At 49.9% G+C, this 13,444-nt stretch overlaps 4 protein-coding genes across 4 annotated transcripts; 1 reads left to right on the top strand and 3 right to left on the bottom strand.

Annotated features, from left to right (window-relative positions):
- Window positions 1-3,410: 3,410 nt before the first annotated feature.
- GT037_007610 (uncharacterized protein) lies at window positions 3,411-4,688 on the top strand (the record flags this gene model as incomplete). The annotated part of the gene is made up of 1 exon (XM_038932657.1): window positions 3,411-4,688. The coding sequence occupies one exon, from the start codon at window positions 3,411-3,413 to the stop codon at window positions 4,686-4,688; it is 1,278 nt and encodes a 425-aa protein (XP_038785145.1).
- Window positions 4,689-6,714: 2,026 nt separating this feature from the next.
- Window positions 6,715-7,332, bottom strand: GT037_007609 (mannan endo--alpha-mannosidase dcw1 precursor; the record flags this gene model as incomplete). Its single annotated transcript, XM_038932656.1, has 3 exons — window positions 6,715-7,097; window positions 7,170-7,257; window positions 7,312-7,332. The coding sequence occupies 3 exons, from the start codon at window positions 7,330-7,332 to the stop codon at window positions 6,715-6,717; spliced, it is 492 nt and encodes a 163-aa protein (XP_038785144.1).
- A 462-nt stretch (window positions 7,333-7,794) lies between these two features.
- On the bottom strand, window positions 7,795-10,577 carry GT037_007608 (glycoside hydrolase family 76 protein; the record flags this gene model as incomplete). Its single annotated transcript, XM_038932655.1, has 2 exons — window positions 7,795-8,925; window positions 10,035-10,577. 2 exons carry the CDS (start codon window positions 10,575-10,577, stop codon window positions 7,795-7,797), a joined length of 1,674 nt encoding a protein of 557 aa, XP_038785143.1.
- Window positions 10,578-11,187: 610 nt separating this feature from the next.
- On the bottom strand, window positions 11,188-12,836 carry GT037_007607 (uncharacterized protein; the record flags this gene model as incomplete). The annotated part of the gene is made up of 5 exons (XM_038932654.1): window positions 11,188-11,907; window positions 11,962-11,991; window positions 12,044-12,175; window positions 12,233-12,753; window positions 12,815-12,836. 5 exons carry the CDS (start codon window positions 12,834-12,836, stop codon window positions 11,188-11,190), a joined length of 1,425 nt encoding a protein of 474 aa, XP_038785142.1.
- Between the last annotated feature and the right edge of the window lie 608 nt (window positions 12,837-13,444).

Here is a 13,444-nt window from a genome sequence, read left to right as displayed (position 1 = left end):
GAATGACCAGAACAGTATTGCATTGAACGCTGGCACTGAGTGTTGGAACAGGAAGTCGGTCAGTAGTATAAACAGGGAATATCTTGCCCAGATGGTACAACAATATCACCAAGAGTTGATTGCTGGGTCGGAAATGTCGCAATCCTGCGGGGTTTACGAAGCGCTTTACCAGAGAAGTGAGGTAGACCATACCCGTGCGATTAAAGAGTACCATGGAGTTTGTATCAAGCCTGCATCTTTGGAAAGGCTTCCCTTGGTGACTAAGTGTCTCATGGCACGAATTTGTATGAAAGACGCACTTGGTTATTGGCGCGACGCCCCTGGCTGCGGTTGTAACAACACTAAGATATGTTGGGGTTTGGATAGTGATCTGACTAGGAAGAACGATAGCCATTGAAAAAGGAATCATGTATGACCAAAGCGTGCTGGTCTCCACACGTGTTGGGCAGCACTTGTCGCAATCAATAACGAAACGGATATCGGTTTGGGGCCAACAAGTGACGTCCGCACACCAAGTCGGTATGACCCAAGGTTCTCAAAAATCTTCTCCTACACTTACGTAAAGTTCAATAATGCCTCTCTAGATCATAACTTCTCATCTTCTGGCACGTGGTAAGGACATACACCTCGCCTCTGACACCACGCACTCTCCGCGACACTCGACCTTTCTAAGCACTCCCCGCATATCTCCTTCCAATGGAGTTCTGCTCCAACAATGACTGGTGGATGATGGTAGATTGGTCCTAAACAAGTAGCTTTATAAGTCAAGCTGTGGCAGCCGCAAGCCCAAGAGTTGGTAATTGCAGCGCATGTACAGTTTGCTGGTTTGGGGCTAGGCAGTGGCATTTCAGGAAGGAGGCAATATTCGCTTGTCTGGAGACTGCTCTGTAGATGAGTAATGGGAGCGAGTCAACAGAGAAGATAAGCGCATTGCTATGCTGTAAATGAGCCTTCAAAAGCAAGGAGAAAATTCAAAGGCTGCATTCAGTGCTTGAATGTGTGATAGTCCGTAACGGTAGTGTAGTAACATGCTTGATGCTATTACCGCTGACTTCGCGGTCTTCTTGATCTTTCACGTCAACAATGTTGTTGATCACACGCACTGTACATGTCGTTCTTCTGTTCATATCTTCACCAACACGTGTCTTGATCTCCAAGCATCTCAAAGAAGCGTATACCAACCTCCAATGCTTTCATGAGGTTGTCACTTCATTGTTTACCCTTCGACGGTGATTGAGTGCACATCGACGCAGAGACAGAAGCTGTTTGATGGCTGTGTCAATCTTGCTGGACACCAAAAGAATTCCTTGTGGAAAGTGTGAGCACAGATGCAGAGGACGAGGGCAAATCGGCACATGTCGACAATGTGGCCTACTATGTCAGGGGACGGAAGTTGTGCTCGTAATTTAGCGCCTAGGAAGAAATCACTTTCGTCGGCTGGACTGAAGGATTGGCCCATCAAGTGCCGTCGGAGTTTGATAACTGTGTCAATGTTGAGCGCAACTTCTTGTAGCGCCTCGGGAAAATATACTAAACACTCGTGTCCTAGACATCTCTCAATGATCCAGCCATGGGTGTGTCAATATGGTAAACGTATCAGTAGAGTGTCCAGAGCGAGCGTTCCTTGTCAAGGCATGTTTGACTTGGGGCCTCCAAGGTGCAAGGACTTTGGGAAGATGGTTTCCGGGAAGGTGCCTGACTGTCTCCTACATAGCCAAGCGCTTTGGGTTTGAGCAGTCACAATAAGAGATGTAACGCTATGGTCGTCCGACGTGGTTAGCCTCGGGTTTGGTTCCTGTAATCTGCGAGCCGTTTTGACAGGTGGGGATGCTGGCCAGGCTCCCGTTTGTGCCGTTTGCTGTGCCTCAGGGCTGTTCCGCGCCCCGCAGTTTTCCCTTGTGGATGAAACATGAATAACCGATAGGAAACGTGTTCGTGTGGATGGGAACGAGCCTCAGGAAAATAACTCATCTTGTTGTCGTCCATGTTCCCACACGCCGAGAGAGCCATGGAAAAAAAAAGTGCATGATGTCGGCCAGGTGTCTGGAATCTCGCTTATCAAATATAGAGACTGGATGGGCGTCAATCTGGTCGTACGAAGAGACTAGCTGGGAGGTATCGTGAAATAGGATAATGCGCTCCAATCAGATGATATCTCCAATCCTTAGTATGAAGCCTAGCGTAGCGGGCAACAGCCAATCGACGCTCGGTTGTGCTCTGACCTGAAACGAAGCGGAGCCTCCTACCAAACTTCTTTCACCCCACCCCGTCGCTTGCAGGTTCACCTTCCTTCTCGAAGCGCTGCAACAGCGCACATTCACCTGTCGTCGGGTGGCTCGGGCATCACTCTCTGGCACACTTGCGATGCTTTTCTCGTTGTTTTCGCTCGCTCCACGTGGGTCGTCGCGCGTCTTCGGTGGGTGCATGATGCGAAAGCGCCTCTAAACATCACCATGGCAGGCTGTTGTTGTTTCCCAGCATGTCTCCACAACCCTACAGCGAGATCGCATAATGATCTAGATGATGCCTAGCTTCCGTCGTTGTGTTGTAGATCAACGGCACACGGTCCTCTGACACTCAACGGCCCCTCTGCATGTCTGAGAACAGCCTAGCGCAGCCTTGCAATGCGACTTAAACTATCAACTACCGAGTACCAGAGGCCGATCTTCGCGCCGCAGAGTACGGGAGGCTGCAGCATATGCGCGCTACGCCGCGGCCATGCTGCCGGACGGGAAAGCCATGGCTGGCGGCTACAGTGTCGGCCAGCGTTGAAACACACATCCTACACCCATAGAACTCAGGCTCACAAGCTTGACTGCAGCGCCGCGTGGAGTGGCGCTGTGTTTCGATACCTCGTGTGCCTCCTTCTCTATTGGCTCCTGTCACTTCTTCTCTTCTAGGCCGGAGATTTTACAACGTTCAACAGCGTCTGTCTCACTACCATCACCTGCCTCAATAAAGGGCCATGGCCGCGTGAGCTTTACATTTTGTCATCACACCTGGCTCGTGTGCGTCTTGACTTCTTCTCTTGCGTTCTCATTCCTTTATTTTCTTGTCGGTGTACGTTGTGTTGGGTACTATTACCAAAACGTTCATACACTTTTGCTGAACAATAACTTTGTTGCTATTCTTCCGGTGAACACGAATCGATCGCGTGTCGCTCCACACTGTACTCCCATTCACAGCGTGTCAGCTGAGCCAGCTATTCCACAATTATATGGGTCAATAGTGTTCTTCACCTTGACAATACTTCGTTTACGAGCCACGACATATTCAACTACACTACCACGCTACAAGATTCCCGACCTTACGACTATCTACCGACTCTACTTGACGGACAACCTTGTTTTGCAGGTCAAAACTACAACACCACTCGATCCCGCTTTTGCGAAGGAATATCTACACCCAACATGCCGAGCATACTCACATTAGTAATCGCGGCGATGGCCGCAGCCCCCGTCGCCATGGGCCACAGCTGGATTGAGCAGCTGCGCAACGTCAACGACAAAGGCGAGTACGTTGGCGAATATGGCTACCCGCGAGGCATGGTCGCGAAAACCGATCCGGGCTATAGCGGCACCTCGATGAACTATGAGATTCCCGGCGACAAAACACCAGGCAACGTCTTCATCACAAACAGTACGCTACTATGTCACGAAAAGCAACGTAAACAAGAGCAGTCTCAGGACAAATATCCTCGTCTTCAAGCCACACCTGGTGGTTTCGTAGCCATGCGGTATACGGAAAATGGACATGTTTCTCTACCGAACAACCAGTTAGGAAAACCCAAGAAGGGCGGTACCATTTTTGTGTACGGCACCACTTCACCAAAGGAGGACGAGCATTTATTGACGGTTTTGAGCTGGACTCAAGATGGCCAAGGCGGGGACAAGCGCGGCAAGTTACTCACCATGAACGATTTCGACGATGGCCGTTGCTATGAACAGAACGATTCACCTATCGCTACCGAGCGCAAGAAGTCCGATCCGAATTTCGCAATGGGACAAGTTGTCGAAGGGGCACCAGGCAACTATCCTCTCTCCTGCGAAACGAACGTTCAGATTCCTGATAACGCCGAGATGGGCAAGCCATACACTATCTACTGGGTCTGGCAATGGAACACAGCTTCTGGCAAGATCGACCCAAGCTATCCGAACGGAAAGGATGAATACTACAGCACATGCATCGATGTCGATGTCGCATCCAAAGATGTCGCGATGGCTGAGGCTGCAGAGACAAAATTCGATCTTGGTCCTCAGCAAGATGCCATGACCGTTGCTGTAGCGGACTTCGCCTCTCGCACGGCTCTCATGACAAACGTCGTGCAAGGCGAAGTCGGACCCATCTTTTCCGGAGGATTACCTGCTGTTACGCCCTCTGTCACAGACGCAGCGCCCTCGCCAACCGGTGGCGCTCCAGTTGTCAGCAGTATTGTTCCTTCTATCAGCAGCGGAGCTCCATTCCTCAACTACACTTTGCCACTTCCTACTGATATCCCGACTCTCAGTGGGCGTCCTGGAGCAGCTCCTACATCGTCGACGAACCCCGGCTCTGTCGTCACGGTTACCAACACCGTCATGGTCACTGTTACACAGTCAGCTCCAACTCAACCTGCTGCTTCTGCAATTATTCCTCGTGCAATGCACAGCATCTACCACAAAAACGGTGCCAAGTTCAGAGGACTGTGAAGGGTGCAGTCATAGGCATGATATTTGTTTCCTTTCTGTATCCAGCGCTTTCCTTCTATTGCATGCGTACTGCGCTTTCTGGTGGCAGGCCACTTGCGCAAACGAACAGACAAACATTATGATGATGATGATGATGACGATTGCATGGTCATGAAGGCTGGGAAGTTAGTCGTTGATTTGCATTTGAGCGTTTCGGGATTGGAATTGGGCGATACCCCTTGCATGCATATATTAGGCGTTCTGGTTTGTTGGCATTTGAAAAAACTTATACCCGGGTGGGTGGCTTAGTAGGCGTTCATCAATCAAAACATTCATCGCAGAATTCTGGTTCGTTCTTACTTTAATCTTAAATATGGCTGCTTTGATGAAAGGTCTTTTACCAGTCGAGGTAACGAAGCCAAGTCAGACTTGCTTAATGTGGACCTCTTGCCATTATGACTTCTGCACAATTGGAACAGAACATTTGCCACTTTAGTTAAGGTAATGGCAAACTTACATGGTCTTCAGCTCCATCCTATGGGGTTCTATTCCTTTACCCGGCGGAGGGCCTCTCAATGCACCTCTAGGATTGATCTTCGCGTAATCGGGGAGGTACCCGTATCGACTCTTGTGGGCAGCTACAAGTGTGTATGACGCATACAGCGTTTATTGCGACAGGCAAATCGGCTGACTTTTCTTTTTGGGTTACGGTCCGGATGTTACTTTCGCTCTTTTTTTTGGACATTCGTTGGTCACAGCAGAGCAAACATGACGGTCGTTTGTACTACAACCAAAGCTTTAGACAAGCGAGAGCGCTGCACGACAGCCTTGTGGCGATTTACGTACCACCAGACGTTCGTATACTTAAACTCCAGGAGCTGGATATGCTACCTAAGGCTGAGCAAAGTGTCATATGTTGCCTCATCCCCGTGGCGTGCTACGGCTTGCATCCGATTTGCTCCCAACACTCTCTCACCTCATCTTTGCTTGGCAAGCTGTCCGAAATCCCTGCCATGTGTTCTTACGTTGCGCGGCCCGTTTGAGCTAGTGCTCGCATCCTCACGAAAAGCATCTTTGTATGCCGCGAACAGTATCTCGCATGCGCTGAAACCACACATCATTCGGTACGTATACTAACTACTCACCGGTGGATACAAGAAGATCTCATACCATAGCTACATACTGTATATACAGTACAAGGCTCATTTTCAAACCCACTCCCCGCCTTCCCCGTGCCCAACGGTTGGATGATATCAGCATGTGTTCGACAATCACAACACTGAGGGACATGTATAAGAGCGGTGACAATGTGAGACTGTCAAGATTCTTTGGCACCATATAGAAATGTTCTATATGAATATAAACGACTCACCCATAACGAGTCGAGCTGAGCTCATAGCAACTTCTTTTGCCTCACAGCCTGGAGCCCCTCACCAAAGTTATGTGTCGAGACATTCATCGTCACTGGGAACGCTGTAACCACCGAGAGTACATACAGGCCCCACCGTGTCATCATTTCCGCATGAGTCTGAACCAAATCAACGACCCACGATACTTCAATCAGCCCGGCATCCCTTACCGTCAATCCCGAAGATGCCTAGAGCAGAATTACTACGACTTTCGCCGGAACGCATATTGCACGCCGTGCATCATGACCCAGCAGGGCTGGAACTTCCGCGGATACCCACCGGGACTTGGTGGGTTTCCCAGGTACACATGACGGATAGTGAGGCGGAAGATTAAGATATGGTACATGACCCCTGGAACATTCTTTGGAAATACCGGGTTAACTTCACAATAGATCAAGTGGCAGCTGATGCGAGTGAATGGATGGTCAACCAATTCTTTTCCTCGTTTGGTTCATGTATTGTCACCCAATAACTCCTCATACGTCAGATGTCATAGCATTTCTGGCGTACGCTGCGTAGACTCCAATCCTCTGTCCTTCCCTGGTAGATACTCATCATTACACTCTGACGGCAGGCTTTCGATTGCCGCGATCAGAACTTTCTTGAAGAATCCAAACAAGTAGCCGCTAACTACGCAGCTATTTAGCCTTCTTAGCAACCTCCTCGACCGGTGTATTTCCTGCATTCGACTGCAGCATTGCCAAGGTAAAAAGTCCCGTCAGCGTCAGCCACACATTGCCCCACACGCCAATGCTCATACTGGTATTGTAGTGACTGGGCAGTTTGTAGTGTTGGTACGCGCCGATGCCAGTTGTGATGTGATGGAAGACTGTCGCAGCCACCACCGCCTTCGCATACGGAATTGACGTGAGCTTCGTTGCAGGTGCTGAGCTGAAAGGCACAGCGTTGGTAAAGGACACTAGGATCAACGCAAGGGTGACGAGACACCACCCATCGTTGCGCACGTTGTATGCTTCGAGATCGTTCGGCGCAAGGTTCAGCTGCGAAGGAGGTCGGAACCCTAGATCATATTAGTTTCAAAACTCTGATCTAAATGGTACGAAGACAAGTGAAGAGCATCTGAGCAACGTACAGCCGATGACCATAATAGGGTCGTACACACGGCACATGCCACGCAGACCGTACCAGAATGCAGTACCGTACGCGTACGCATGGAACACCTGCCAGAAGTCAGTCAATTGCATACCTTGCACAATCGCGAAAGCGACACTTACAGCTGAGTTTACTGAAGGCATGATGTTTCGCAACGCAACTAGTGATCAATTGAGAACAGCAAAGCAACAATGGTACGGTGAGATGAGATATTAGTGAACATTGGTCCGCACGCGAGCTTATCTTAAATGATGTTTGTTGACGTTCCTGGCAGGCTTCCGCACCCGCGACGTCATTATGAGAGCTTTAACAGCTCCATTGGTGTTGAGGGGCTGCAGCCACCCGTAGCCCCTCAAGGTAACCGGAACATCGATCCGCGTAGCGGACCGCGCATCGAGATGAGATCGCCCACGATCCGGCTGCAGACGATGACGCTAGACGGCAGGGATTCATTCCTACAAATGTAGGGGTATTTCTGGGATAGCGATGATGTACAAAACACAGCACGATCGTGGAGAGCAGCCTCTTGAGGTCACGTCGGAAAAGCAAGCAAACGGCTGGGATATCCTTGACCAACTTCGACTGACATTTATCGGCGTATCTGATCACCATGATATCCTGCCAGCAACGCTCCTCTTTGTTCTTGCCTTTCCTAACCCTATGACGCCCTCCACACCACCTAATCCTTGCATTCTCAGACTCGCGTCAACAACCTCTAGAGCATTAAAGCTTTCGATAGGCCCCAAATCTGTCTTTTCTCCATCTTGAACCGCAGTTGCAGCCGCATTGATAATTTTCTCAACATCTTCCTTGACCTCTGGTAAGATTTCTGCCGCAGCACCTAACCAGCGTGCTAACAAACCCTTGAAAGAAACCTGATCCGTGTCGCAACCTCCATCATCTATATCCTTGCCTTCGCATTTTGATTCAAACAAAGCGCTAGTATCTGGTGAAGTAAAAGTCCGCTTCGCAGAAGCAATAAAACCGCGGGTTCGGTCGATCCATTTGTCGTCTTTGGTATGGACTGCCATAACAGCAGAGCCATAAAGGTAAACTCCAACATTATAACTCCACTGGTTGTGGTTCAGATCCGAACATCCATTCTCTTCATCTGTCCCATCGTAGACATTGAAATCTTTGTCCACGAGTCCGACTTTCGTGCTCCAAGCATACGTCTTCTCAGCCCAGGCCAAACTCTCTGTGTCATTTGTGAGATGGGCGAGACGGGCGGCGAGTTGAAAGAATAATCCGTTTGTAATGGCGTTCTTGTAGTGCCATCCGTTGTTTCCGTCTTCGTAGTCAATCTTCCAGCGTAGTCCGCCTCCGCACGTGTTTGCACCGTCTTCATAGCGCTGTCTTTGCTCGTTGAAGACGTTTCTTGCTAGGTCGACCCAAGCTATGCCTCCTAGTTGCGGTACTCTGTTCTCGGCGGCTGTCAGGGCAGCGAGCGCCCACCATGCCTGATCATCGTTGCCGGTGGCATCGATGGTCATGAAGTCGTTTGTTGCTGTCGCTTGAGTCACGATCGTGTTCTTTAGCATCTCCTCATACTGCCAATCTCCTGTTGTTGGACCATAGTTGAGAAGCGCTTCGACCGCAGTTCCGGACTGCCACCACCAGTACGGTTGGGGTAATAATGCTAGACCTTGATCCGGGAAAGAAGACTTGAGTGAAGCAGCGAGGATGCTTGAGGTGGTCAAGAGGGCGGCTGGTTGTGGAGGAGATGGAGGTGGGGCCTGTTTCGCAGCAGTTTGAACGATGAGGGATATCGCGTTGGCGAAATAGGTCGGTATCATGGTTAACGATTACGGTAGGCACGAAGATTTTAGATTTACGATGTCGTTGATTTGAATGTAGGCTAATCAAAGCAAAAAGAATGTAATGAACTTGTAATGAACGTGTATGGTTCGCTGAACCAAGAAAAATAGCAATGAACGAGAGACTGCGCAAAATGCGACGGTAGAGAACGACGAAAAAATGGAAGAGAGGATGAAAGATCAAGCTTACGCGTAAAAGACGAAAGCTGTAGATAGCTATCGTACATAACTTACACAGCCTACAACGCATAACGCTGTTTCAACCCAGCATACTCTGCACCGACGCCGTGCACATTCCAAGATTAAACGGGTGTCAAATTACCTTGGCCTCCCCACCATAAATATAGATGTGCCATGTCATCGCCTTGTGTGCGTTGTCGATAAGAAAACTTCGTTGGGTGAACCTGCCAACGGCTGCAAAACTCTCCTGATCGGCGGCTAGGGGGCCCGGTCTAGAATCAATTTGCCTGAATATCTGAAACACAATGCCACGACGCTGCAGTATGTGATTCGTCAGATGTTGAGAACACTGGAGAAGCCGAGAAGTCGCGATACGTGTGCTGACAGGGGTCGGCAAGAACGGTTCATGCTGCGATAGCGGTCGTTGGGACCGTTGATGGATATATGCATTGAGAGCGATAGCGATGGCACTGATCTGGGTGAGGGTGTGATACACATCGCGTTCGCCATCTAGACTATGATAAGATCAAACGCATGAGTCGCGCGCGGGATAGTTGGCGGCCGAGAGACTGAAAATGTATATGCCAGGACCGTGAGATCTTCGCGATACGGCTCGCGCTGCCTATGGCTGGAAGCGGGCGATGGCTGGAGGCTTTCCCGTTACATGCTTCCTTGTCCTTTTGTCTCTACATTGCCATTTATCAGTACGCTTATATCTTCGCTGATGGTTCAAGCTTGGCTAGCACAAAACTACCCCAGCTTTCAGCATACACGGTACCTTCTCCATCTTCGATCCATCCTGCTACTTCTATCCACCTTCCCACCTCTCTACTTATCTTCGCCCTGACCTTCAGTATGCAAGGCGTTTCGACAGCCTTCAGGTACTTGACCCTCAACTCTGTAGTCGCATTGCTACTTTCGTAGTAGTGCATCAACAGCGAGCCCATAGCCTGATCTAGCAAGGATGCAGTGACGCCGCCGTGAAGACGCCCAATACCACCATCAAGCTCACCACCCATGGAGACTAACACGGTATTCTCAGGCGCTTCTGGGTCTGTGAGGTCGTGTTGTACATCCTCCTTTGCCGTTCGTCTGCGTAACTCCTTGTCGTAGTCGCTCGGCGCAACGTTCCTGAGTTTCGGTGGCTCGCCTGTGACTATGCTGTTCCGGTTTACTGCTCTTCTCTGCCCTTTGCCAGGTTTGTACAAGTTGAGGAAGGCGCGAATGGCATCGTTGGTGAAGAGACTGCGGGTGAAGAGAGAGTTCCATTCGTCTCCCTTGCCGAAGACATGACGTTTGTGGACGCGCGTTATTGAGGGATCGAAGATCAGAGCATTGCACCATTCGTGTGCGGTAAAGTCTTCTAGGTGCTCAATTCTTGGGTCGGGCATCGTAGGCAGTGGAGGGTGTGGACAGACGACTGTCATGCGACGGACGACGTGCGATAACAACTTAGTTCCGATCTAGAAGACGGCAGAGGACAATGCGACATGATTACTGACATGTTAGAGGCCATGTTGGAAGCCGTGTTAGTGCTGGTATTCACTGGCTCAACTCCTCAGTTGCGAAACGGAGATGCGCAAGTTCCGAGGTTACAAGCTGGCGGAGCGATCAAGCTTAGTGCGGCACTTACCCACAACCGAACAAACATAGAGACACGATAAGGTCACCAAGCATTGCGCCATCTCAGCGGGATAGACGCACCCTCTTGCGTAGGCTCCTATACCGGGCATCATCTGCCCATAGACACTAATCAGCTCACGCAATGTCGCATGTCGAGGCAGTGTTCAGTCATCTTCCTGTTCAGTCGCGGTTTCGTAAACTAATCAAATATTACAGTCATTACGCCGTGACTTCCTATGGTATCTCAACCCATGGAGTGTAGCTTGTTATCTCCAATGCCGACTCTTATACCGCAGGAGGGTAGAGAAAGATCACTCTACACAGTGCGGGGTAGGTGTGGAGCTATCACTCGTCAAGGCTGACAACCTAGCACGATGCTCAACGGCTGGCGCTCAGAGAGACTAACATATGCGCGCCGTCTAGGTGAGCAGCGTCGTCCATCCGAGGCTCTAGAGTTGAAGCATCTACTTTGGGGTCATCCGTCTTCTTGTTGATAGGAGAAGCGTACAGGGCGTCAGGGAGCAGACCATCGGGGGGCTCAGAGAGCTCCGACTCGTTGTCCGACTCAGACCTGCCTTTGATGTTCGTGTCAGGATAATAATTGACGCAAGCATCTTGTCTGGGGTCAACAGCAAAAGACTTCGTGGGCAAATCTCCATCCAAGCAGTCAACCATGGAGTTGATGATGGACTCATTTGACATGTGACCCTTTCCGGGTTTTTCGACAGATTGAACACCAGCGTCAGATTTTGCAGTAATTCCATCATCCGGGTCGAAATCCTTCCTTTCGAATGTAATATGCTCAATCTTTTGACGCTTGCGGATAAGCTCTTGGTTCTGTGCTCCTGTCTCTTCACTTCCAGCAACAGTGCCAGAGTCCACGTTGTTGGGCAAGTCCATGCCAACAACTTCACCTTCGGAAAACGTCACTTGGTCTTTAGTGCGCTTGCCCTTGAATGGACGATCTTGATGATCCCTGTCTGCTCCACGACCATCCTTAATCCACTTGCCACGGTGGGCGTTTGAGATAGTGTTGACAAGGGTGCTACTATAGAGCTTGTGAGGTGCGCCAATTGTAACCCAGTTCTTCTCATGCTTCTGTCGTTGTGTCAGCTACAAGTATCAACAATCGTGTTAGTCTTGAATAATCACCATCAGAGTAACAGCGACGTGCTTCGAGCTCTGAACGCCAAGTCAGTATGAGTTCAGTCATGGCCAGAAGGGACAAACATACCTTTAGCACCTGGCATATCCAGTCAATACGCTCTCCGAACAGCCACTTCTGGGTCTGGCCGATATAGTCGACGATGGACTTGTCGTAGATCGGAATTTTGAAGCCCTCTGTGTGAATATACTTGGCCTTGTCCTAAATCACTTGTTAGCAGTTCAATCGTTGTCACGCTGGCATACGCCTCTTACTTACAACTATATCCCAGGCACAGGCTTCGATAGCCCAGTCCTGGTAGTAGGAAGTCTCACCCGGAGTGAAGCGCTTGCGGTAGGCGTTGGTTGCGGTATCCTTGGCGATGCTCATGTCCTTGAATGCGTCCACCAACATCATAACAATCCTGCGGTGTTCTTCCTCGGTCTTTGGGATGGTTTCATCCTCCTGAGGTGCGTACCACTGAGCAACAGTCATCGATTTCTGAGCCTCCCTCATGTTATTAAAGCACAGGCCTTCGGCCACTGGAAAATCCTTGTTCAGGCATATCGAAGTATTAGGCTTGGGGCGATACGCTGCCTTCAAGAACTTGGGTACCTTTTCCAGCTTCTGTTCAGATAGTCGAGGGAGATTAGGTGCGGGGGAAGGCAGGGCGGTGATAGAAGTCATCGTGGTGGCTTTTTCAGGTGCACCCTGAATGGTACCCGTGTCGAGATCGCGATCTGTCATGTTGTTGGACTTGGGCGTAGGCAGGGAGTGGATTGACTTGGGAATATAGCTGCCTGCAAGTAACGTAGAGGTTAGTTTCGTTCTGGTGCTCAAATTCGAGTTCGGGAGACTTACTCTCGAAGATGTGTTGATGCATTGATATGTACGGTGTTAAAAGTGAAACGCCGTAGGACACGTATTTATGTACCACAAAGGCAGCAGTCGAAAGGCGACCTGGGAAAGTTTGAGTGAAGCGGCGCACAATCTAAGGCGCTATTCCAGGCAGCCTGTAAAGTGAAGTGAAGTCGCGCTGTCACAAAACCGGTGTCGATATGTGATCACTGGGTGATGCCAAGCCTGTCAAATGTCGCAAAATCCAAGTCTTGCTCAGTGAGATCGCAAAACTTACTGTTGTGGCCCATTGCCTGGGTAAGCAATGCATGTCGCGCTGCGTGTATTGATCACCGCAGATGGGTGGCTAAAGAACCGTCCAAGCGTCATCTGAGAATCTCGCATTCACCTTGGATTTGAGAAGCGTTTGCTCCAGCTTCTGTCCTGTTCCTTAAGCTCTTGCAATACTTGCGGCATGCCGAAACTGTGCTTTGTTGTAAAGCGAAGCAATGTAGGCTTCGGAAGACATGATACCAAATGCTCTAGATGTTGTCCGTAGCTCAAAATAATACACTCTGAATCTCATTTTGGCTGGCTAATCCTTTCATAGAGAGTGACACAAACTGACAGGATCACTACAGACATCTTGCTGAG

Source organism: Alternaria burnsii (genome assembly GCF_013036055.1).
Source record: "Alternaria burnsii strain CBS107.38 chromosome Unknown 715, whole genome shotgun sequence".
Taxonomy (NCBI): domain Eukaryota; kingdom Fungi; phylum Ascomycota; class Dothideomycetes; order Pleosporales; family Pleosporaceae; genus Alternaria; species Alternaria burnsii.
The sequence above is the reverse complement of the archived record's forward strand: the minus strand, read 5'-3'. Positions and strand labels throughout refer to the sequence as shown.